Source organism: Balaenoptera physalus, assembly GCF_965194825.1.
Source record: "Balaenoptera physalus genome assembly, chromosome: 1".
In the NCBI taxonomy this organism is placed as follows: domain Eukaryota; kingdom Metazoa; phylum Chordata; class Mammalia; order Artiodactyla; family Balaenopteridae; genus Balaenoptera; species Balaenoptera physalus.
This window is the reverse complement of record NC_138882.1, coordinates 138,695,615-138,720,148: the sequence shown is the minus strand read 5'-3', so window position 1 is coordinate 138,720,148 and position 24,534 is coordinate 138,695,615. Positions and strand designations below refer to the sequence as shown.

The window sequence follows — 24,534 nt, the reverse complement described above, 5'->3', positions numbered from 1 at the left end:
CAATTTGCAGGAAGCTCACTAACTCCCAACAGCTCAGAACTAAGTATTTAAAACTCCTTGCAGAGAGGAAAAAAAAAGTCCCCAAAGATTAAGAACAAATATCTCATTCTCATTTAATTAAAGCAAAAACTTAGCCTGCTTATAAAAGTAATCACTCTGACACACACACACACACACACACACACACACACACACTGTTATATCATCTCCTTTGAAATGATATCTGTCTTAACCTCCGTTTCACAGGTGGAGAGAACTGGGGTAGAGATCTGAGACTGCCATTAGTGACGGCTGAATTTTCTCTGATTAAGTAGTGCTGGAGGGACTTTAGGGGTTACTCGTCATTTGGGTCTCCTGTTCAGCACCTGGATAAGCTTATATTGCCTTGGTAACCAAGCCAAAACCCTTTCTTAATGTTGAAAAGGGTGATTGATGCTTATTGATTACTATAGTTTGGGTGAATTGCGGTTTCTCTCATCATGTAGATGTGTTTCTCGTTTTTCTTTTTTCTGCTAAAGGGATTTTGTGAGGTACATTTAATAGTAAACTCCTTATAATCCCCCATGTATATAAAGAGCTTGTTGCCCAACATTTTAAGCTTCCTCACATAATCCCCAGTCCCTTTTGTGAGTTCTGTCCGCTTTGAGGAGAGACTTTTGCACCTGCAGTAGAGATGCAATTGACAATAGCTTTTGAAACGTGTACAGTCGGCCCTCGGTATCTGCTGAGCATTGGTTCCGGGAGCGCCCCATGGATACCAAAAACAGTGGACGCTCAAGTCCCTTACATAAAATGGCTCAGTACAGTTGGCCCTCCATATCCATGGGTTCCGCATCCGCGGATTTAACCAACTGAAATACGTGATTGGTTGAATCCCTGGATGCGAAGGGCTGACTGTACCTACTCCGTTAGCCCACAGATGGAACAACCCATGAATACTTTCGTGATAATCAAATGCCCCAGGCACTGCACTGGGCTTCAACCACTATATTGAGACCTGCTCCAAGTGACTTCTCTACACTGATAATATTTCCATCTCTAAAATGTTTTAGACTTTAAATGTATTACCAGGATATTTACAGGGGACTTGCTTGAAATATTTTTAGAGAAAACATAAAACTTTTGTCACATTTTTGCTAACAGCAACATTGTGTTTTGCTCTTATTGTTATAGTAACTGTTGAAGTTTGTTTTCTCCTTGCTTTTAGCTCTCTGAGTACAGTGTCTTATATGGATGAACCTAGCCAGCGTGAAGATGCCTCTCACCTCGCAGTTCAGGTGGAAAACACCTACCAACTGGGTGTGTTATTTTATCCCTCCGTCCTATTTAAGACTTCTAATTTCATGGGTAATATTTACTTAAAATAATATCTGATAACCTGGCATTATCTTCAATGCTAGCACAATGTAAGGGATCTTAATTAATTGGGTGATTTGGTATTGCTTTAATTTCTTCCTCTGCAAAGTGGGACCAGTATCCATTGCCTACTTTTCTTTATCAGTATTTTCTAAATACCAAGCAAGTCACTGGGCGGCACTGAGGTGTAGTGCGTATTACTGAATTAAGGAGTTCATTGGGTATTTCCAGGTTATCTTGTGGAGTTTTTTATATCTACTTGAGTTAAATGAAAGAGATATGCATTAAAGTTTTACCAAACAAAACCAACCAAAGTTGCTGATGGGTGGAGAAAAAAAGCCTTAAGGCAAAGGCAAATGATTCCTGGTCCCCTGTTGACAGAGATGTTTACCTTTCCCGCAGAGGTTTTGGGTCTTTGAAAACAAAAATCTTTGCACCTGCCCCTATACTCCAGGTGGAGTCCGCAGTGACTATCATTCCCCATTCACATTGCCTCATAGAACTACTTGTTTTCTCTAAATGCGTACCTTCTCACTATTATCTGGATCCATATATAATTACTGCTGTATAGAAATTCCGCAGAGACTTACCAGTGACCAAAGGAAGACTCCATGGGCCAGAGAGTTTTCATCTGTGGTCAGTTAACCTCAGGAAAATTATAGACCATCAGCACATCCCATTAGGCCTTCTAGCCGGTTTTCTACAGTAATCCCCAAGCCGACATGTGTTGTAAGGCTCCGTAATTAGTCTTTCTACTGGTATTTTCTCAGTGCCTATGGTAGACAACTAATATTCCTGCCAACCAAGATACACTTATACTCCTTCTGGTAGCCTTACCCAGTTTCCTTTGGGGGAGCCCGACCACTGCCATCATTATCACTTTTGGTCCATAGCATCCTGCTGAAGCTGACGCTGGCTTCAGAGATGGAACGGTGACTGATTTGGGGATTTGGTCAAGGCCATCAAAGCCTTTGAGGTTCAATCCAGAAAATGTTGTTTGGGCTGTTGAAGAAGCAGTTCATATCCTGAAACTTGAAGGAATAAGGGCTTATGGCAGCTTTGGCCATCTTGCCCTCACATGAAGCCTGAGACCAAGTCCTACATCCAGCTGTGTACTCTTAGACTTTTCAGTTAGGCAAACTAAGTTTGGGTCAGGTTTTCCTGTACCTAAAGAGCTTTGCCATTCGGTGCCTATGACTCTGGGCTCTGCATGCTGGAAGGCTTTGAATCTGATTTTCACAAGATAAAGCATTTGAAATATGAAGCCCTGTGTTTCTTCTTCAAAAGGGTCTATTTTCATAACATTTCTCCAAATAAACTAAACTGTCTAATCAGTTTTAGAAGTACTGAGTGTTGAAGCAAGTTAGAAAAGTAATTTTAGAAATAGCTTGGTATAAAGTATTTTCCATATTTTCTTTCAAAAAGTCATGTGAATTATTCTTTTGTGATTAAAGTCTTTTATACATGACAATCCATTTTTTAAGCATTTAACTAGCTATTTTGTTAATAATCAAAAATGTATTTATACTTCCACTTGTTTCTGGGTTTATTTTGCATCTGAAAGAAGATAGTCTGTGGGCCTTTGGCAAAGATTTTCTCCTATCTACACAATGAATACTGACCAGAAGAGTGAGGAAAAAATCAGTCACCAGTATCACTGTGTTTACTTTTTCACATGCATCATGTAAACACATCTTAAATGTTTAGCATGTTTGTCCTCCCTTTATCTAAGTAATTACAGCCACCAAGAATGAGATGAATCATAATTTTTAAAAAGGGGGAATGGAAGAATGAAAATATATTTCTTATAATAAAAGCCATTTACCTCTTCCCATTAATTAATTACTGAAACATGAGTACAGAAGAAAATATGGGCTGTAGGGTCCAATGTATATGAATCTGAATACTCATTTCGCCCATTCCTAAATAAATGATGTTTGAGCAAGGAATTCAGCATCCTTGAATCTCAGTTTCTTCATCTGCAAGTAGGGATAATAGTCCACACATCGTAGGGATACTGTGAGAATTAAATGAACTATTGTATTTAAATTGCTTCCCCATTCAGTATGTTATTGCTTCTCAAACTGACTGACTCTAGGTCTTCACCTTAGATCACTAAGAAGAAAAGCCTTCTATGACATCCAACATAATTTCCTATTAAGTATGGAATGAGTTCTCCACAGGACTTTTTCTGGAGCAATGACTATAGAGGTACCTGATTTTTTAAAAACACTGTGAGCACCACGTCAAACAGGGCTATAGGGGACCATCTTTGCTGCCACATCGAGACAGTCCACCTGAAGCCAATTATTGAAAAATAGAATCTAAAGACAGAGAGAGAGACATCGTTTGAACTCAACTCCCATGAGATGAGTGGGCCCTGTCACCAGATGCTCTGTTGGACAGAGTCTGCCAGTCTCTCAGGGCGGACCTTGCTCCACCCTACAGGGTCTTTCCCGCCTGTGGAGGCCTCACTACACCCCTCCTTACACTGTTCTCCATCTTGCTGCCTTCTCAGCAAGAGCAATCCCTATCTCTTTGCTCAGAATAAGGTAGTAACAATAACAGCTACAACACTCTTAATAGCAAAGCTCTAATGAGTGGCTTTTTTGTGTGGCAGGCACTGTTCTGAGCATTTTAAATACTTTGTCTCATTTAATCCCAACAAAAAACAATATGTGATCATTCTTATCACTATCCCTATTTGGGAAGCTAAGACAGATATATTAAATAACCAAATGTTTATCTATTCTCTCTTAAATTTATTTTTACGGACAAGTTTCTCTTTCTTTTTTTTTTCCATCCTGATACTTCTTCAGATCTTTGCTTTTTGATTTCTAAAAGCATTTTTTCCTCCTAAAGAAAAAACTTTGCTCTAAAAAAAAAAAGAAATGAAAAAAAGCTTAGGCATTCACATTAGTTCATTCTGAAAGCTTCGGGAGCTTGTTTTGGAAGTCAAATGCTGAATATTGACTCTCTCTCTTTGCCTCTCAGCATCCCAGCCTGAGCAAGGCAATAGATAATTCTGGCTGTATAGGGCCAAGGTCACAAAGAAGTGAGAAAAGAAAAGTTTACTACTATATTTAAAATTCTTTTCAGAATAGAATCTTGTTAATGAGATTAAAAAGACAAACCTGAGCCAAGTGCAGAAAGGGCATTGGTGCAGCTGGACAGTGGGAGCTACTAGAAACTGGGACTCAGGTGCCCCCAGGATCCCATCTTTCCAGCCCTAAACTGTGTGAGGCTCCCTCTGTCACCGTGGCCTGGCTGCCTTCCCACTATGAGAAACAGCCTCCAGCAGTTCCTGAGAGTCACATGTCATAACTTTTGACACCAAAAAGAGACTGACTTTTTTTTTTTTCCTAGCTCCAATTTAAAATAAAAATTCCAAGAAAGGACTCTAATTGGCCTGGCTTGGGGCAAGTCCATCAAGGACCAATCAACCATGATCTGGACTTGGGCTCAAAGAAAATGATGGTAGAGCCTAAAGAACCACATGGTTAGAGTGGGAAGAGGACCAGTTCCCTCCATTTGGGAGATGCTGTTCCCAAATCACAGGGAGGAGTACTAGGCGTAGGCGGACAAATATATGCACTGAAGGAATTTACTATTTTCTGAAGGGAACAATGCATACGGTCGCTATAATACATGGCCGAATTAAGTTCCATGTGAATGATACAGGTCAAGTTAAGGTAAATGCCATATGAGTGCTTGGCAGGAGGGAGTGAAAAAGAGAGGTACCAATCTAAAGGACATAGTCTATTTAATTTAGTCCAAGGTGGTAGTATCATTTTTTAATTTCTTAAGTAGGAAGGGAGAAACCACTCTCAAATTTAGCCTCATTTCACTAGCGTATGCAAGTGGAAATCTTCTAAAACATCCACAGGATGGTGACACAGTAGGTATCCGGGAGCTTGCCTACTGGGGCTGGTGCCCTATCTCTGACCCCATGAAGCAAGAGCAACCAGGACCAACCCTTCATAAGTTTATAACTGCTTGTCGTTCTCCTGTAGAACAGGGATTCCTGCTGACTAAATACTGGGGTTAATTTTCATACTCATTGTATCAGATGTCTCTGTTTTACTTGTCCACATTCATTCCCCAGGCTGATTTAAATTTAATTGAACAATTCATATATAATCATCAAAATAAAAATACTATTAATTGAGCCCCAGGAGGCTGACCTAACTCAACTCTAGGCACGGGCTGTCACCTTCTGGTTAAGTTCAGCCGTCGGGAAACTTCAGCAGGAAGAGAGGAGTGTGAAACCTTGCCTTTGGGCTCATCTTGGGCTGTTTGCATCTATCAACAGAAGGACATAAGCTACTCTTAATGGAGCCCTCTCCACATGGCTCTTCTGGGATCTAGTTCCCTTCCTAGAACCCTCAAGCCTGGGGTTGGGATGAGGGTAACACCCTCACTTTCGCAAGCCGAGGGGGATTGCACTTTCCTTCATGATTTCTTTCATCCCGCTCAGACCTTCCTAAGAAGTCTCTTTATTAAATCCTCCTGGAATGTCCTAACTTTAATGTGCCATATGTTTCCTTAGACCCTGACTGATACAGTCATTAAAAATAAACACTTAAAAGATACTGATGACTATTAAAAATAGAATTGGGTATAATTCTTCATCCATGTCAACTCAGCAAATAATGATCGAGCCTCTGTACACCAGGCTCTGGGCACATAAACATGTTGTGCAATGACAGAGAGATGATGAGGTTAATATTCCTGGGAGGTACAAGTAAGATTCCTGGGGTGCAGGATAAGATCCAGCTGAAGCTTTGCTCTGAAAGTGGATTAAATGTGGTTAAGAATTTAAGCTCTCGAGTCAGATAGACCAGGGGGTACATCCCAGCCCTGCCACTGTGTGATTCTAGGCAAGTTACTCAATATATTTAAACCTCTGTTTTCCCATCTGTGAAATGGGGATGACAGTAAGATTCACCCCAGAGATTTACTGGAAGATTATACATATAAAGTAATGAATATAAAATACTTAACACGGTGGCTGACCTGTAGAAAATGCTCAATAAAAGTAGCTGTTATCTGCACAATGGTTATTAACGATAAAACGTTTAATTCTATTTGAATTCAGAAATCATACCTTAAACATTTCTTATGACTTTAGCATTGTATTAGACTCTGAGGAGGATGAAATCTGATCTAGCTTACCAGTTCAAGGGAGAAAGGCAAGTATGCCTTAACCATTATCAGCTGGATTAGGAGCCACGATAGCAGTGGAGACTCAGTGCACCGGGAGTACAGAGAAGAAAGGGATGATTTGCACCTGAGGAGAGGAGGAAGGCTACCTGGAGAAGATGACATTTGAGCTGGCCTTGAAACATGTGTGGGTATTTCTCAGATGAACAGGATGGGGAAGGAAGAGCAAATGTACACATGCATTCTTGAAAGGACAGATGAAGTCCATGAGGCTGGAGCAGCGCTCGTGTGGAGAGCTGTGGTGGTCGGAGAAGAGGCTGTAGGCTGAACCCTAGACTTTGCTGAGGGAAGCACCGTTTTAAGATCTGGGCGTTACCACTCCAGCTGCAGTTTCATAGAGATTGGAGGTGAGAGACGTAAGAGCTGGGGGCCGGTTAGAAAGATGCTGAGATACTGAAATAAGTCATCAGTAGTAGGAACTGGGAAGGAGGATACTTTCAATGTCAGACCTCAACAGTACAGAACACACTCTTGAGGTATCTGGTAAATGGATGAGTCCACAAACCTGTCATCCTTGGCCAGAGAACGTGACTGGAAACCTAATTGGGACCCTTTTTTTCCTTCAGTAGAGGCCATCCAAAAGATTAAATGTCTCCATGTTTCAATACTCTTTCGATAAAGCCATGGGGTCGATGGATGTGATTTGAAATTACTTCTTTGAAAGAAATTCCATCTGTATTTTCAGGTCCTACCAAACATTTTCCTGTTGTCATTGTCAATCATATTCTGAAAGATGTGTTAACTAACTACCTACAAGAAGAAAAATATGAACCAGAGCTCTGTAGACAGATGACTAAAACGATTTCTGAGGTATGCGTGTGATTTCCCAAAGTGTTAACTATGATAAGAATATTTGCTGAAAGCACAACCCCCTACTTTTTGATGAAGGCAATTAATTTGCAGTAGCAGTAAAACTGCTTATTTTTATTTTATAAAACTATTTATTAGGTCATATTCTATGTGTGTCTGTGTGTGTGTAAAAAGCCTTAGTCTAATACAATTATTATGTGCATCACTTGCATGTATTCTGTCTAAGAAATGTATAAAACTGCCCCATTTATTTAAAAATTTTTATTGTAAAAAATACATTTTAATAATCATTTTGTCTTCCCCAAGGCACCTTCTTTGTATGCCATCAAATGCAAACATTGTGGCCTTTAAATACGTTTCTATTTTTATCAAGTAAAATGCTGGCACTCCATCAGGTTTTCTCTACTTTCTTTTTTATTACAAACTCTCTAATAAGCATTCACGATTAGTCATATTACAGGAGACTCCAGCTGTATGGTCCCTTAATTAGACATGAACAAGAGGGTATAACTCAAACGCCAACATTCTTTGAAGGGAAGCCATCTCAACATAGATTTTCAAAGAATGTAATAAATCCATTGAACTCTATTCTCTGGATTATCATTTTTCCATGTGCCTTAGAAAACGCAGATTTCTTGCTGGGGCTATCATTTTGTCCCTAAATGTCCTGTCTTGTGAGGACAGTGCTTGAAGGAAATTATAGCTACCATTCTACAACAATTACTGAAAGGATCCAAAATGTATCATGCTGTTTTCTTCAATTAACTCCACTATATTTATGAGGAAAATTAAAACTCTTACCTTTCAATGTGACTAAGTGAGGACTTTTTTTTTCCTTTTAATTTCTAGGTTATTAAAGCCCAGGTCAAGGACTTGATGACTCCACGATATAAGCTAATTGTGATGGTTCATATTGGACAACTGACTGGCCAGAGCATACTGATTGGAAGCAGATGCCTCTGGGATCCTAAAAATGATACCTTTGCCTCTTACATTTTCAGAAATTCTTCTCTCTTTGCTCTTGCAAATGTCTACACAGTTTACTTTGAGTGACTGAAAACAAGAAATCTAGTTCGTACTTTTTAAGTCAAGAAATAGGCTGTATCTTTGTACACAAGTTTCACTGCCTAGACGTTTGAGAAAGACTCATCACTAATATTTCAAACAATTGGAAGTTTGGGGACTTTTTCATGCTCTTGTAAGTATGAAAGAGTATACTTACTCTTTGGGGGAGAGAAGGTGGCACAAGAAAGACTCTTGTTTATCCAAAGAAAGAACTAAGTCTTGGTTCTGCTGGATTTTTTTTTCATAGACATAGATTCTTATTAAATATTGCTTTGGGTACTAATTATTTTAATTACACTTTAATTAGAGAGTTAGAATTCCCTGCATTATTTTTTTAATGAAGAGAAGTCTTAAAAAATATGGCTATGTACCCTGACCAATAAATGACGGTAGCATATTCAATGTGGTATACACAAATGATCAATGTTACTCTGTCTCAGTGCTGTGTATAAAAGAATACTGGTTTTCATTTTGTATTTAATAAGTTAAGCAGCATTCATTAACTGCAATTATTGTTATATGTACCTGACAGTTGAAACTGCTAATGTAGAATTAATGATTTCATAACAATTATCGTAGTCCCACAGGACTGCTGGCTAAAACTAGAAGCTCTTGTGGGTTGCCTGCACTTTACAAAATTGTGGGAGAACCAAATATTAGCTCTTCAATAATGGAAACAACAAAATGAACAAAGGCTTTTTAGGGCACTGAAGTAGAGGTTGTGATATTAAATATACATGATGCTTAATAGTAAGTGTATCTGTAACATAAAATCGTGTATTGGAAAGAGATACTGCTTTTAAATATACACTGCCTGATACACCTTTCAATAGGTTTCCTAGGCTAACAGACTTTTACAGAAAATATATAGCTGGCAGTTTAACAGATAAAACATGTCTATTTACTATTTTGTTCCTATGAATTTAATACTAAAGTGACCCAGTGTGGTTTTGAATGGATGGCACTAAAATTTACAGGGCTGCAATAGCTTATTATTCTGTGGGTTAATGTAGCTTATAACATGGATCATTTATTTTTATGGAGTTTTCAGCCCTTTGTGTGCATGTAAAATGGTGCTGTGACATTGTTCTTGGATGGTAAGTGGTCTGCCTAGAGGACATTTGTTAAAGGTCAAAGATGAAGTGTACACAGATGGAGAAAATTAGCAACTCTATAGTCCTAAGGAAAAAATGATGTGTAATTCATATCAAAACGAATTTAACAAATGGGAAAATAGTCAGTGCTTTATAGTCATGTACTGATGTCTTATTTTTCCCTCAAGATGACGTGTATTTTTTTTTTAAGTATACTTTTTAAATCCCTTTTTTTCTCTTTGTTCTGGCTTTTAAGGTAGCGTTTCAAAATGAATTAGTCAATTTTCATTGTTTTTTTTGTTAGTGCCTTAGCGGGAATATGTCTGTGTAATAATTTATCACAACCAAGATTTGTCAATCTTCATAGCCAGTGTTGAATCTGGATTAGATCATAAGTACAGTACATAAATGAGTTTTATATATTCATTATACATTTATGAACATCTCCCCTCTTAGAACAATAGCAGGGGAAATCATATAACAATTTTGCATGAATAAATCAGTATGAAGAAAATTTTTTTAGTATGTAGAAAGTCCATTGTAAAAATGTCCTTATTTTTTAGAGTTATAAAATCTCAACCATGAGATAATTTCTTACCATCTGTCCTAGGCTGTATAAGGATTCAAAACCTTACAATATGATGGCAGTTAAAAATCAAAAAAAGGAAGCAGTTTGCCAGCATATTGCTGTGTACTGTAATTCAGATAGTCAATGATGAATTCTAGCAATTATATAACAGCATAAGAATATATAGTAAAAACTTACTAATTGTAACTAACTTGGAGGAATGCTGATTATTTAAAAAAGCTTTGTGTTGGGAAATTTTGATACATGTGTTAGCTAACACCTATTCCAACCAATAAATGTATCAAATTAACATGCTGTATACCTTAAAATTATACAATGTTCTGTCAATTATATCTCAATTTTAAGATAAACATTTTTTGAAAAAAGAAATGACACTAAATTTGAGGGAATTGTTTTACTTTGAAACCCACTGAACTTTCCTGGTGTTTTTTCTTCTCAATAGATGTTCCTAAAGTGTCATCCCTTCCTCACAGCCTTCACTCATGCTTGTGCCTAGCTCAGAACACCCTCCTTCCACTTATAGCAGCTTCCTTCCATTTTCAGCATTAAACTCAGGTCTCACTTTTTCTCTAAATCTTTCTCCATTCATTTCTCCCCTCCCATCCTCACTCTTCTTTCATCACTCTCATGGCTGAGCCCCTGATTCTTCTCTAGCTGAGTTTTGAATAATAGCTTTGTTTCCCTTACTAGATTGAAAACATCTTGAGTATATGGACCACATATCCTGACAACACCTAAGAATAAAATGTAATACATCTTAACTTTTCAAGAAAGAATCGCAAGCATTGATAGTACTATGCTACATAATTACCAACCAAAAAGGTAATAGGACACAGAGTTCAACCCTAGAGGACCTAGGATCTTATAGGGGTGATAAGTATACAAGTGACCATGGTACAGGCTAGAATATGTTTTCATAAGAAAAGTCCAGAATATCTTTATATAATTAAGGGAATCAGGGAAGGCTTCATGAAGGAAGAAGCACTTATCTATACTATGAAGGTGACAAGTAGAATTTCAACAGACACAGAAGTTCAGAATACAGGAAGAAGTCTAGACTGGATAAAACACAGTGTTCATGAAGATAAGTGGTTGGAACTAAGATTGGTAACCTGAATGTCTGAGTACGAAAATGACACTCAGACCATGGGTAGCCATCAAAGGCTTTTCATTAGGCTGATAGTATACAGGAGGTGGCTCTTTAAGAAGATGAATGCTTCAGTAAAGAGCAGGAAGACCACTGAGGAGAGGTGACAGGTAATGAGGGGCTGAACTCAGCGGTGCCATTGAAATGGAAAGGAGAAGACAGTTGTATGAGCATTTTAGGGGCAAAGTCTACATAATCAGGCAAAGAGGAAGGAGTCAGAGGTAATTAAGGCCAAGTGAAAAGGTGGTTGCAAGTTTCAAGCTCTGATGTTTGCAGCCTCAGATCTGAGTCCTTCCATCCCAGTCACTAGTTAAGTGATCTTAAATAAATCACCAACCCCACTAAGCTGCAGCTTCCCCATCTTAAAGTACAGTAATGATAGTTCTGGTACCTACCTCACAGGGTTTGGGTGAGAATTAAATCCATATGTTAGCTAAGCTCTTCACCGCACCATGCCTAAAAGGAAGCCCTATGATGGCAGCTCCTATGATTGCAGTTGAAAGTCTGAGTCTGAGTAACCAGATCAATGGTCCTCCTAGCAAAAATAAAGTCAGCAGGAAGAATTTGAAGACTAAAATACTAAGCTTGATTTTGCACTTGTTGAATTTAAGTTAAGAATGGGACATTCAGTTGGAGATTGCCTCAGGCAGCTGAAAAAGTGGGACTGGAGCTGAGTTACAGCATCAAGGTGAGAAATTTAGACTTGGCAGACATCCAAACTGAGACCTAATATCTTCCTCCTGCTTTATAAAATATTCATTAGCAGCAGCTTCAGCAAGTATAGTCAGTACTAGTAGCAAATTACTGAAAATTCAGTTAACTCTAGGAATGTCAGCAGGAAACCTTCCCCAAAATCAATAGAGAAATTTTTCCCAAAATCAAAATTAAATGATACCTTCTTTTTTTTCTTCATTAAAAAAAAAATTCTATATGATCGGTTTCTGTTGTCAGACATTACAAGAAATATAAAGGTTCAGTCCTAAATGCATCAGCACCTTAAATAGAAGGGTCAATGCTGTCGTCTGATGTCATCCTTAGTAAAACAACCTTAAAGAAAACACATAATAAAAGGCCCTTACAGATTACGTGTCGGGAAATTGAGCTATCTCAGCTCATTGATTTTTTAGAAACTTTTGGGAATTATCCAGTACGTGGGTTGGTTTACAAAACAACAGTTGAGAAATCAGAACTTTTAAATCTAGCCATTTTAGAGAGTGAATACTTTCCTTTTGTGACCATGACTTGACCTATCTTTCTAGATATTATCAAAAAATGAATTAAGAAAACTCAATACTACATAGTTTTGATAATTTACTGTGCTTTTTTGCTCCTGCACTTCTTAAATAAGTGGCCTGCCCCGCTGCCTCTGACTTTCTCTGCTGCTCTCACTTTCACCTCCTGCAATCCAGATCTCAGCCCCACCAATATGTTGCTTTCACAAACACTGGAAGTGGTGCCTGGGGCCAAATGTGCCAAACATTCCTCCAGCTGCATTCCACCTCAGTTCTCTTCTAAATTCATTTCTTTTGAGCAGCAATGTGATATAGGTTTGTTTGATTGTTTGCTTGCTTGCTTGTTTGTTTTAAATCTCAGATTTGACAGACATATATCTCATTTTAGCTTCTAGACCTTACTAGCTGTGTGACTTTGGGCAAAGTGACTACTAGTGTCTGCAGCCTCAGTTTTCTCAAAGGTAAAAATGATTGTAACAGTGATTGCTACTTATCACTGATCAACGATCAGTGATCACTACTTCTGTTGTTGCTGTGAAGACTGAAAGGGAAAGTGTATGTAAAACATCTGACCCATCGTGGAAAGCTCCCTCTCCACCTCCAACTTCTTTATGCAGAACCTGTTTTCCTAAAGAATTGAGCATATATTTTAGCAATTTCTGCTCTCCACTATACTCCCTAGATTACTTTTTTTTTTTAAGTTTTAATCACCTGTTTCTGCCTTCTTTGAGTCAGAAACACTGAATTATTTCTCAAGTCCACATTTATTATTAAATACTATTCATCCCCAAATTTAATCTCTTTTTGCTAACTTCTGCTTATTTTTTTATACTTCTTCTGATCAGATGTCTTGCCTCCCACTTTAGGACTTTCGTAGTCCCTTTTAATATTTTTGCTTACACTACTTATCTACTTATTTTTTCCTGTCTTAGTGTCCATTTGAATTTACATGTTCTCTTCCCTTCTTCGCATACATGAACACATATTACCAGAAGGTTTATTAAAGCTTAACTATGCTAAGTGTCTGACTAAAGTTTCCTGAAATCTCTTCTCAGTTTCTTTCCTTGCTAATTTAACTACCATGCACAATTTTTTATATTTTTATTTTAGTGCAGGACATAACTGGAAACTTGTGGTTCTCTACCCACCCACTAGGCCATTTTCCTACTTAGCAAGGCAGGGAACTAGTATCACCAGTATGGGAAGCACTAAGCCACACTTTCCATTCGTAATCAAAAGAGAAAGTCTGTTGGGCTTCCCTGGTGGCGCAGTGGTTGAGAGTCTGCCTGCCAATGCAGGGGACACGGGTTCGAGCCCTGGTCTGGGAAGATCCCACATGCCGCGGAGCAACTAGGCCCGTGAGCCACAATTACTGAGCCTGCGCGTCTGGAGCCTGTGCTCCGCAACAAGAGAGGCCGCGATAGTGAGAGGCCCGCGCACCGCGATGAAGAGTGGCCCCCACTTGCCACAACTAGAGAAAGCCCTCGCACAGAAATGAAGACCCACCCAACACAGTCATAAATAAATAAATAAATACTTTAAAAAAAAAAAAAAAGAAAGTCTGTTACTTCCCACAGACAACGATGAGGGTGGATCATCTAACCATCAAAAGGACAGAATATCCAGACTGATTTGTGCAGAGAGTGCTGAGAAATCATTTTTTAAATTCATATGAGAAATATTAACCTTAGAGAGTCATTCCATTTTGGAAATAAAGAAAAATAGTCTATACATTAATTATAGAAAATACATTATCTTTTTATTTTTCTTTGAGGAAATTTATTCTATAGTAAGAACTATACTTTGGTAGGACAGCTAAAAAATTAAAAATACAGCTAAACTTTTTATTTGTATCCCAGTTTACAAGCACAAGCAAAGCCTTCTAAGGACACATTTTAGAGAGTTGGGTCAACCAGAGGATATCAGAATGTTCTTAATCATAGGTCAGCAAAGTGTAAAGAGCTGGACAGTAAATATTGTCAACCTTGCAAACCATGCAGTCTCTGTCACAACTACTCAACTCTGCCATCAAAGTACAAAAATAGGGACAATAGTAACAAAATAAGTGTGGCAGTGTTCTAACAAAACTTTATTTATGTAACTGAAAGTTTAATTTTATTTAATTCTCATATATCATGAAAAGTTATTCTTCTGATTTCTTTATCAACCGTCTAAGAAGTAAAAACCCTTCTTAGCATGTGAGCCATAAAAATCAGATGATAGGGCAGATTTGACTCCAAGGCCATGGTTTGACTGCCCTAGTTCTAAAGGATTCATCTTAGTGGAGGAGGGGAATTGGAATTATAAAAGAGAGAAGTCAAGATTTTTGTACGTCTAATAGAAAGTGGAAAGTAACCAGCAATGAAATGGAAAAGCACAGCAACATTTCTAAATTAACAAGTGAGGAAGGGGAATTGGTCGTGCAAACAAAAAAATTAAAATAAATACTAGATTGTATAGAATATAATCAGCTATATTAAGTACCACTCATTAAACATGAATTGGCTTGTTTAACAAATAAAAGCCAGCTACATGTGACTTTGAGAATACACACTGAAAACCAAAAGACAAGAAAAGTAGGAGTTAAAGTTCAGTTAAGTTTGAAATTTTAGTCAAAGATATACCACAGAAATACGAGCAAAAAGGCAATGTCAATACTAATATTAGACAAAGTAAATTTCAAGGCCAAAAGCATTAAATAGAAAAGGAATGCTAGGGGCTTCCCTGGTGGCACAGTGGTTGAGAGTCTGCCTGCTAATGCAGGGGACACGGGTTTGAGCGCTGGTCTGGGAAGATCCCACATGCCGCGGAGCAACAAAGCCCATGAACCACAACTGCTGAGCCTGCGCGTCTGGAGCCTGTGCTCCACAACAAGAGAGGCTGCGATAGTGAGAGGCCCGCGCACCGCGATGAAGAGTGGCCCCCGCTCTCCGCAACTAGAGAAAGCTCTCACACAGAAACGAAGACCCAACACAGCCAAAAATAAATAAATAAATAAATTTATTAAAAAAAAAAAAATTATATATCGAAGTTAAATAGACATTTGATAAAATTTAGAAGCCATTTATAACAAAATAAGTTCGTAAGCAATATGTAATAAAACTCTTTAGATGACCAACAATATTATTTATATTCGTACATATACATATATGCATCTATAATATAAAGACTATTATTTATTCATTATTTTATTTACTTATATTTTGAATAGCAAATGTTATATTGAGTACTGGAATGCAGAAACCATTTTTCTGTTAAAATTAGGAAGATGAAAGAGATATCTACCATCATCATCATCATTAAGAATTCTTGCTGTGGTCACTTTCCCAGTGAGGCCTTCCCTAGTTATTCTGTCTGAAATTCAATCCTCACCCCCACTCCAAGCCGTCCTGCTCCCTTTCCATAGTTTCTCCTTAGCATCCGTCATTATCTAATATTTATTTCTCTTGCTTATGTCTGCCTTCCATAAGAATATACACTTTGTCTGTTTTATTCACGGTTGTATCCTTAGCACCCACAACAACGCCTGCACATTACCCTCTCAATATATAATTTCTGCGTAATGAGTCATGTAATAAGACAAGAATATGAAGCAATCAGTTTAAATATTGAATGAGACAATATTACCTTTTTATTAGTAGATGATAATATTGTACACCTAGAAAACCCAAGATAGACTTGTAAACTAGCCATTAAATTTAATAAAATAACTGGAGAAGGTGGCTGGAGATGAGTATACAAAAAAATCAAGATTTTTCTTTGTATCGCAGCATGCATTTAGAAATGAACATGGGGGAAATGTCTCATTCACAGGGGCAAATAAAAATGGTAAATAAAAAGGTAATATACAATGGAATATTACTCAGCCATAAAAAGAAATGAAACTGAGTTATTTGTAGTGAGGTGGACGGACCTAGAGGCTGTCATACAGAGTGAAGTCAGAAAGAGAAAAACAAATACCATACGCTAACACATATATATGGAATCTAAAAAAAAAAAAAAAAAAATGGTTCTGAAGAACTTAGGGGCAGGACAGGAGTAAAGATGCAGACGTAGAGAATGGACTTGAGGACATGGGGAGGGGGAAGGGAAAGCTGGGATGAAGTGAGAGAGTGGCATGGACATATATACACTACCAAATGTAAAATAGATAGCTAGTGGGAAGCAGCCACATAGCACAGGGAGATCAGCTCGGTGCTTTGTGACCAACTAGAGGGGTGGGATAGCGAGGATGGGAGGGAGACGCAAGAGGGAGGAGATATGGGGATATATGTATATGTATAGCTGATTTACTTTGTTATAAAGCAGAAACTAACACACCATTGTAAAGCAATTATACTCCAATAAAGATGTTTAAGAAAAAAATGAAAAAAAAAGTGACATAAAATTAGAAGGTAGTATAAAAAGACACAGACCTATATAATTAAAATTATAAAATGTTATTAAAAGAAATAAAATACTGTATTATTATAGTAATATATTTTAGATAAGAATTCTTAATATCATAGAATATAAATGTTTTCTACGTGAGTATAAATGTAAAGCAATTCAAATTATAATTCCAATAAAATTTTTTTGGAAACTGGATTATAAAATCCACATAGAAGGATGTATGTCTCATAATATCCATGAAAAATTTTTAAACAATCTATAGTGATGGACAACTTTTCTTAAGAGATACTAAAATTTACCATAAAGTTACTGCAATCGAAATAGTATGGTGCTAACTGAGGATAAATAGAGCAAAGAGCAGAATAAAGGGCCTACAACAGCTCCAAACATGTGAAACAACATATGACTAAAATGGCATGACATTTCCATGGGAAAAGGCTGCTCCATGATGCAGGCAAAATGTTCTGTTCATTTGGAAGAAAATAAAAATTAAACACCTCATACTATACAAAAATAAATATAAGATGGATTAAATTTAAATGCAAAGGTTAAAAAATTAAATTATTAGAATACAATTTAGTAGACTTTTTCACAACCTTACTCACAATAAGGGAGCTCTGCCTAAGCAAAAAAGGAAATCCAGAAACTGTAAAGGAAAGACAGACATTGTATGCAATGACATTGTATGCAAAAGACATCTTAAATGAAATCAAGGCATACCAAAGACTTGGGGGGAAATATTTTACTAAGATGGCAGTCAAAAAGTTAATATCCTTAATATTAAAAAGTTTTGAAAATTGATAAGAAAACTATTATAAATAAATAGAAATAGAAAAATGGGCAAAGAATGTGAACAGACTAATTTACAGAAGAGGAAATAAAAATGTCCAATAAATACTAAAGGCAATCATAGTTGTGATAATGCAAATACAACAAAATTATATTCAATATTTCATCTATAAAAACTGCAAATTTTTGCAAGTGTAATAACATCATGGACTGGGGTGAATGTAGAGAAAGAGTCACTCATAAATTTCTAGTGAAAATATGAATTAATACAAACTTTTTAAATGGTAATCGCTTTGTATGTGTTTAAAATTATAATACCTATACTGGGATGTTATTGAAATATTTCCAAGATGTATTAAACAAAACAATGAGTATGTGTAATTTCTTTTTGTGTAAAATGGGATGATAGATTCAGTACATATTGTATTAGAGTGGGTTAACAACTGTAAAAAAGTAGAATCAAACATAAAAAAGTCAAAGGTTATTGCCTGTTAAATTGAGGGAGAGGGAGGGAGACTTGATGGACTAGTCTTAAAGTAGCACGGATCACTACTACTCACATTTAATTAGCTGGAACTCAGTCATATGACCACATGAAACTGCAAAAGAGACTGAGAAATGTAGTCTATCTGTGCCCAAGAGGAAGAGGAGAAGTTTTAGTGGACAGCTAAAAGTCTCTGTTATAGATATAGATAGATATAGATATAGATAGACAATGATAGGTAGATAGATAAGATAGGTAGATGATAGATAGCTAGATAGATAGATAAATAGATAATGATATAGGGCAAGCTATCTATATCTACTATAGTTACTATATCTGTAACTGTACCACATATATTCAGTATAGACATAATTTTTGTTTCTGGCAGAAATTACAAGAAACTCTGAATAAGGGTTATATTACTTCAGAATCAAATGGAAGAGAGTGAGACTTTGTTGTATTTTATACTTCCCTGGACTGTTTACATTTCCTAACCGTATACATATATTATCTTTTTTTCCCCAAAAAAAGGGACTGCAGGATTTAAGTAAAAAGACTAGGTCCCATTATTCTTCTTTGTTTCTCTATGTACTTAAATTGAATAGATACATTTATAATAACTAATAAGTATGTAACAAATAAAAAATAACTATTAAAAGTACACTGAAAAATATACACATATTTTCCCCCTAGCAACTTGGCAAGCTATCCTATTGAAATGAAAGTGTCAGTACATAAGGATATATAAACAAGGCTGTTTATTGCATCTTTGTCATGACAAATACAGCAACCTAAACATCTCTTGATGGAACCTCAAAAATTTGTGGCAAAACCTTATATAAGACCAATTCTCACACTTTTTGGTTTCATAATCCTTTCACACTCTTAAAAAGTATTAAGAACGTCAAAGAGCTTTTGTTTTTGTGGGTTCAATTTATCAATATTTATCATATTAGAATTTTACTGAGAAATTTAAATATGTTTAACTCATTTGAAAATAAAAATAAACTCATCACACATTAACACCAATAACATATTTTATTTAAAAATCTATATTTTCACAAAACAAAAAACATTTAGTGAGAAGAGTGGCACTGTTTTATATTTTTGCAAGTCTCTAATGACTGTCTTTATAAAATACAGCTTCTATCAGCTCCTACATTTTTTTTTAAACTTATTTATTTATTTATGGCTGTGTTGGGTCTTCGTTTCTGTGCGAGGGCTTTCTCTAGCTGTGGCAAGCGGGGGCCACTCTTCATCGCGGTGCGCGGGCCTCTCACTGTCGCGACCCCTCCCGATGCGGAGCACAGGCTCCAGACACCCAGGCTCAGTAATTGTGGCTCACGGGCCCAGTTGCTCTGCAGCATGTGGGATCCTCCCAGACTAGGGCTCGAACCCGTGTCCCCTGCATTGGCAGGCAGATTCTCAACCACTGCGCCACCAGGGAAGCCCAGCTCCTACATTTTTAATCTGCTGCTGTGTGTTATGTTGGCTAATGTACATGAAGAAAATTCAGCCACACATAAATATTTAGTTGCAAAAGGGGAGATTATTTTAATAGCATTTTCAGATCATTTTTATCAATATATTCTCTTTTGATATTATACCAAAACTCAGCAAGTGACTGTTTATTAAAGGTTACTTGCAATGTAAAATCTGAAATGATATCAATGAATTTTTTGTACAGTTAGATTAAAATCTTTATTTTGCACTTTGAGCAGATTTCTTAACCATTCATGATTTTGTAGTATCATGCACTGATCATTTGGAAAATATTGGTTCATTGAGTTATAGCAGATCTCCCAAATGTAGACACATGTCATATAATATCAAAAAATCAAATATCACCACGGATGCTCAGGGTGGTGGGTAAAAGTTTTCCAAAATTGCTTGTAAGCTTGAACTTTATCATCAGCAACAAATACTGTCAGCCGTTTTCCTTGAAGCCTACTTTGTTCATTTTCAAATCTTATTTCATTTCATTGCCAATACCCAAATCTGAATAACCACAGTTTTTCAGTCTTTATTTTTTCTTAAAAATGGTGCTTCTTGGAAAAAGCAGCTACTTTTAAGTTCAAACTCAATCACAGAAGTGCTTTTCCTTGAGGAAACCATCATACTTCAGTCTGCAGCAAACATGTTTCATGCAGTCTTCCATTTCATCCCCCAGAATATTGAAAGGGCATGTATTCAAGGGTTGAGATTTAATATCATTAATTTCTACTGCTTCTTCAAAAGACATTCTTCAGTGAAACCGATTTAAACAAACAGGGAGTGTCTCCTGGTAAAGAGTAATTGACAACCAGTGCTGTTTGATGTGACTGCCTTGATTCATGCTAAGTAGCCTAAGTTTGGATCCCTGACACCACCTCCTTAGCTGTGTGACTTAGTAGACGTTTACTTAATTCTAGGGAGACTCAGTGTTTTATCTGCGAAAAACAATGCTTTGACACAATTTACGTGAACAATATGTAGACGACTAATTTCAATTACAGGCTGGAGTATTAATAGGCAGCACCTCAGATGAACAGAGTCTAACTATGTTAAAACCTACTGGGGAGTTGGCTGACAGAGTAGAAATAAGAGCATAGTTTTTTGATATCTTACTTTATCTTTTCATCTGTGAAGACATCCAATTGTGACACAGTGACTCGGTTATCTGCATTTTGGTTTCTCAACATCCAGGATGAGAATAGAATGTCCTTTTATCTCAGCAGTAGGAAGGCAAAACCAAGGCAGCCCAGACTATGAAAGGAGCTAAGATAACCAAACGTTTTCTGGATTTGGGCTGTTTATGGGCCCTCTTTGATACATATATGCACCCAACTATTCTCAAGTATAATGCTGAAGAGATGCATGATATTAGGAAACATTAATTGAGCACTCTAAGAACTTTTGAGAAAAGCACTTTGTTTAGATTCTTACACTTGACTGTGAATCAATGTTTAAATTTTCAGTAATAATATACAGCAACACAAAAGTTAAGAGTGGATTGTTATTTCTAGATGATGAGGTAATAGTATTTTTTTATTTTCTTTTTATTCTTATTTTTTAAGGTTTTTTTTTTTACCATCAACATTTTTGGTTTACTGTTTTAAAGTTCTTTAAAATTGTTTTAAAAACAGAAAAATCACAGTAAGCTTGCTGAATGGAATTTGTATTGCAATTTTGCACAGCATTTAAAATTTCAAAGGATTAGTTAAAATTTGGAAAGAACAGTGCATTCACTTTGGCAATGGGAGAAACTAGACCTCGTTGTGGTTTTAGCCAACCATCCACGACATTTAGGAAAGAAGGATTGCCTACCCAAAAGTCATTAGTTTAATGACACAATGTGAGTATTATTCTGGGAAGTAAAACACTGTGATTAAACATGTGCTAAAACTCTGCCACCCTTGGGAATTTGCTTGTCCTAACAAAGAGCACTCAAGTCAGACATGGAACAGCCTTCGGTGCAGCACAACTTTTGCAAGTCTTGTCTTGACATCACCGAATACTTCTTTGACCTCCAAAGCCCTTCCGTGGGCAGCTGTTCACCCTGAAGACTTTCCTCCCCCGAGGAATCCATCTTTGGAAGGTTTTGCACTGCGCTTTCCTCAGAAATCTCCTGTTCATTAGGCAGCTGGAAGCGGTTTCCTCTCTCAGCCATATGGAAGGGAAAAAACAATACTTCCTTAGAGAGCTCTGACAAAGGCAGCAACCAAGTTCTACTCTGGGGGAAATGCATTGGATTTCTGGAAGGAAACTGAATCTTGCAGTTGATTTTTTTTTTAACGTTGGTCTGGGGTTTCAGAGAGATTAGATATTTTAGGGAGAACTCAGTCATGTCCACCCTCCTCATTTTACAGAGGAGGAAACGTGGGTGCAGAGAGGAGGAGCGACAGAACCAGTGTCACTTGGCCAGTTAGCAGCCAATTCAGGGCTTGACTTCTGTTGCCCTGGCTACCTCTGCACAATGACCAGCAGCTTCCAAAAGTATTAGTTACATGCTATCAACGAAAACAATCAAACAAAAAATAATCCTGTGTATGCCCTGCAAAGCTGATCAGTAAGGAAGGAAGTGGAGATTTAAACCTCTATGTCTGAAAATTAAAAGTGGGCCCAACTGTTCTTATCAGTGTTGTTCCCAAAGTCCATGTATAAGCCTGTCTCACTTTAACTTCGTTCAAACTTACTTATCAGCACCTTAGCACACTGGCAAGCACCAGAAAAAATTTAGATGAATGAATGCTGATTGGTAAACCAGTAATGCATCAAATAAATAATGTATGGGAAAATACCTGAAAACCTGTGAAAGGTTAAATAAACAGTATTATGAAGTCAGTGGTGTTGAAAGAGATAGCCTTATACAGACATCCATTCCACTGTCCCACATATTTTAAAGATATTCAAAATGTATTTTTTCTATTGTATTTTGATTTGCCGGAGATTGATAAATTATGGTCAATCTGGTAAATTATGTTTACTCCTTTGAGATTAAAAACGCTTATTGCTTATTAACATCTAGTAACTATGAACCTCTCATTATTAAAGTAAGAGTGGTAAGTTCATAATTTTTCAAGACATTAGTCCACGAAAACACAAAAACTCTGGGTCATTTTCCAAAATCTTTTTGTTTACCAGTCATTTTAAACCAAATTGAAACCTGTAAAGTTTTCATATCATATGTGTGGTTGCAACATTTATTATGTAAACATGTCTTTCTTTTTTACTTTTATTATAAAACATAACAAACACAATTATTAAAATAGAATCTTAAATAAATTATACATCACACTTTAATATAGGATTAGCAGAAGAAGAATGCCAACTTCTAAGTTACTTGAATTGGAAAATGAAGAAATGTAGTGAAGTCAGCCCCCTCTCTGTTTCTGAAACACATTAGGTTCACTCCTACCTTTAAAATTCTGATCAGACAGTTCCTACTGCTAGAATTCCCATCCCACTCCTCATAACTCCCAAACCCTACACATCCTTAGGACCTCTGTCAAATACCACCACCTCCACAGTGGTGTCATTTATTACAACACGCTACTACCATCTTTTCCCCACCTGAGACGCAGTATAGAATAAGCAGGAGACCTTGGCTCTGAAGCCAGAAAGACCTGGTTTGCTTGCCAACCACCCTGCTTACTAGCTGGGTGAACAAATTTGTCCTCAGTAAAATGGTAAATGGTGGTAATATTACTTACTTCAAAGGATCCTTATCGGAAGACTGAATGAAGTGTTGCCCATGAAACTGCCTGGCATGTAATAAGTGCTCAATAAAAGTTAGATTCCTTCCTTCCATTCTTATTTAGCACCTGCCTGAATGCCAACTTATTATATTCTATAATTATCCACGTGTGAAAATCTTGCTGCTCCAACGTGACCCTTGAAATCACGTGCTTCTCTCTACCCACCCCCTCCAGCACCTGCCATAGATGCTGAGCTCATCGATGTAGTTATGCAATCAAATAATTTCAAGCTGGGGACTAAAGAAAACAAGGTCCTTATTTTTTGAAAGGTAGCAAGCTCACTTCCTTCCCAAGCCAAATTGTTTATTTCGATAATTAATCCCCCAGATTGATATAGAAGAGGCTTAGCAGTAACTAGAGAAACAGTATTAAAACAAGCCTTAAAAAAATAATAATAAATGAGGGAGTCATATGCGTTCATGTTACCTTGCTGACCTTGCGGGATCGACTCCAGGTGCTTTCTCCACCTGGAGCTGGCACAGATGTAAATGACAGTTCGTATGTACTGGAGCCCGCAGAGCTTCCTGGATTCTTCACTCTTCACTTCTGAGATGGCAAGCAGGAGAGAGAAGAGAAGCAAAGTAAAAATGAAACCCCTCATTTTGCTGGGGACTGAATGAGAGTCTGATATAGTAAATATTGTCAAATCAAGTTTTGAAGTTGCCCTCACACTCTTGGCCAATTTATACGAACTTTCCTGACATTGTATTGGTCAATACGTCATTTTAACAATATTTGCTAAGCACGTAGGTGACACCATGAAGTTTTGAAAATGAGCTTTTACGATTATTGCTCGTTATTCAGTCACTTCTGAACATCATCACTTACTACTAGCTGCATACGCGAGACAATTAACAGGACGCTGTCTTGGAAGACATTGTGGAAAACACATGCACTTTGAAAGTAGACAAGTATGAGATTCAGTGTCAGCCCTACCCCTTACTGAGTGACACAGGACAAGTTTTAAACATTTTAAGCTTCGATAATCATATCTATAGAATGGAAAACCTATCTCATAAGGGATTTGTAAGTAGTGAAAGCACCATCTATTTCAAAGCATTGAGAATGCACACTTAAGAATGCAGGTTCTCTTTGGGAGATTGGGATTGACATATA

At 37.1% G+C, this 24,534-nt stretch overlaps 3 protein-coding genes across 4 annotated transcripts in view; 1 reads left to right on the top strand and 2 right to left on the bottom strand.

Annotated features, from left to right (window-relative positions):
* The window catches only part of DYNLT5 (dynein light chain Tctex-type family member 5), a 34,329-nt gene extending 20,570 nt beyond the window's left edge, over positions 1 to 13,759 (top strand). For both annotated transcript variants that reach the window (XM_082421241.1, XM_082421240.1), the window contains 3 exons: positions 1,208 to 1,299; positions 7,265 to 7,389; positions 8,239 to 13,759. In XM_082421241.1, the coding sequence (XP_082277367.1) occupies positions 1,230 to 1,299; positions 7,265 to 7,389; positions 8,239 to 8,442 (399 nt within the window). In that variant the 5' untranslated portion in view covers positions 1,208 to 1,229 and the 3' untranslated portion in view covers positions 8,443 to 13,759. The remainder of the gene's footprint in view (positions 1 to 1,207; positions 1,300 to 7,264; positions 7,390 to 8,238) is intronic.
* Positions 13,760 to 15,527: 1,768 nt separating this feature from the next.
* Positions 15,528 to 24,513, bottom strand: INSL5 (insulin like 5). The gene is made up of 2 exons (XM_082454170.1): positions 23,584 to 24,513; positions 15,528 to 22,063 (listed from the first exon to the last, which is right to left on the bottom strand). Exons 1-2 carry the CDS (start codon positions 24,017 to 24,019, stop codon positions 21,594 to 21,596), a joined length of 906 nt encoding a protein of 301 aa, XP_082310296.1. The 5' UTR covers positions 24,020 to 24,513; the 3' UTR covers positions 15,528 to 21,593.
* The window catches only part of DNAI4 (dynein axonemal intermediate chain 4), a gene marked incomplete at its 5' end in the record, with an annotated part of 134,366 nt that continues 133,726 nt past the window's right edge, over positions 23,895 to 24,534 (bottom strand). Inside the window, one exon of the mRNA XM_082419262.1 lies at positions 23,895 to 23,964. The remainder of the gene's footprint in view (positions 23,965 to 24,534) is intronic.

Bases quoted from the DNA above. Each gene is read 5' to 3' on its own strand.
- INSL5 (XM_082454170.1), bottom strand. From the start codon at position 24,019: ATGAGGGGTTTCATTTTTACTTTGCTTCTCTTCTCTCTCCTGCTTGCC. The intron at 22,064-23,583 runs GTGGGTAGAGAG...GACACTGGTTCT, and splicing joins TATGGCAGGTGCTGGAGGGG to GTCGCTCCTCCTCTCTGCAC.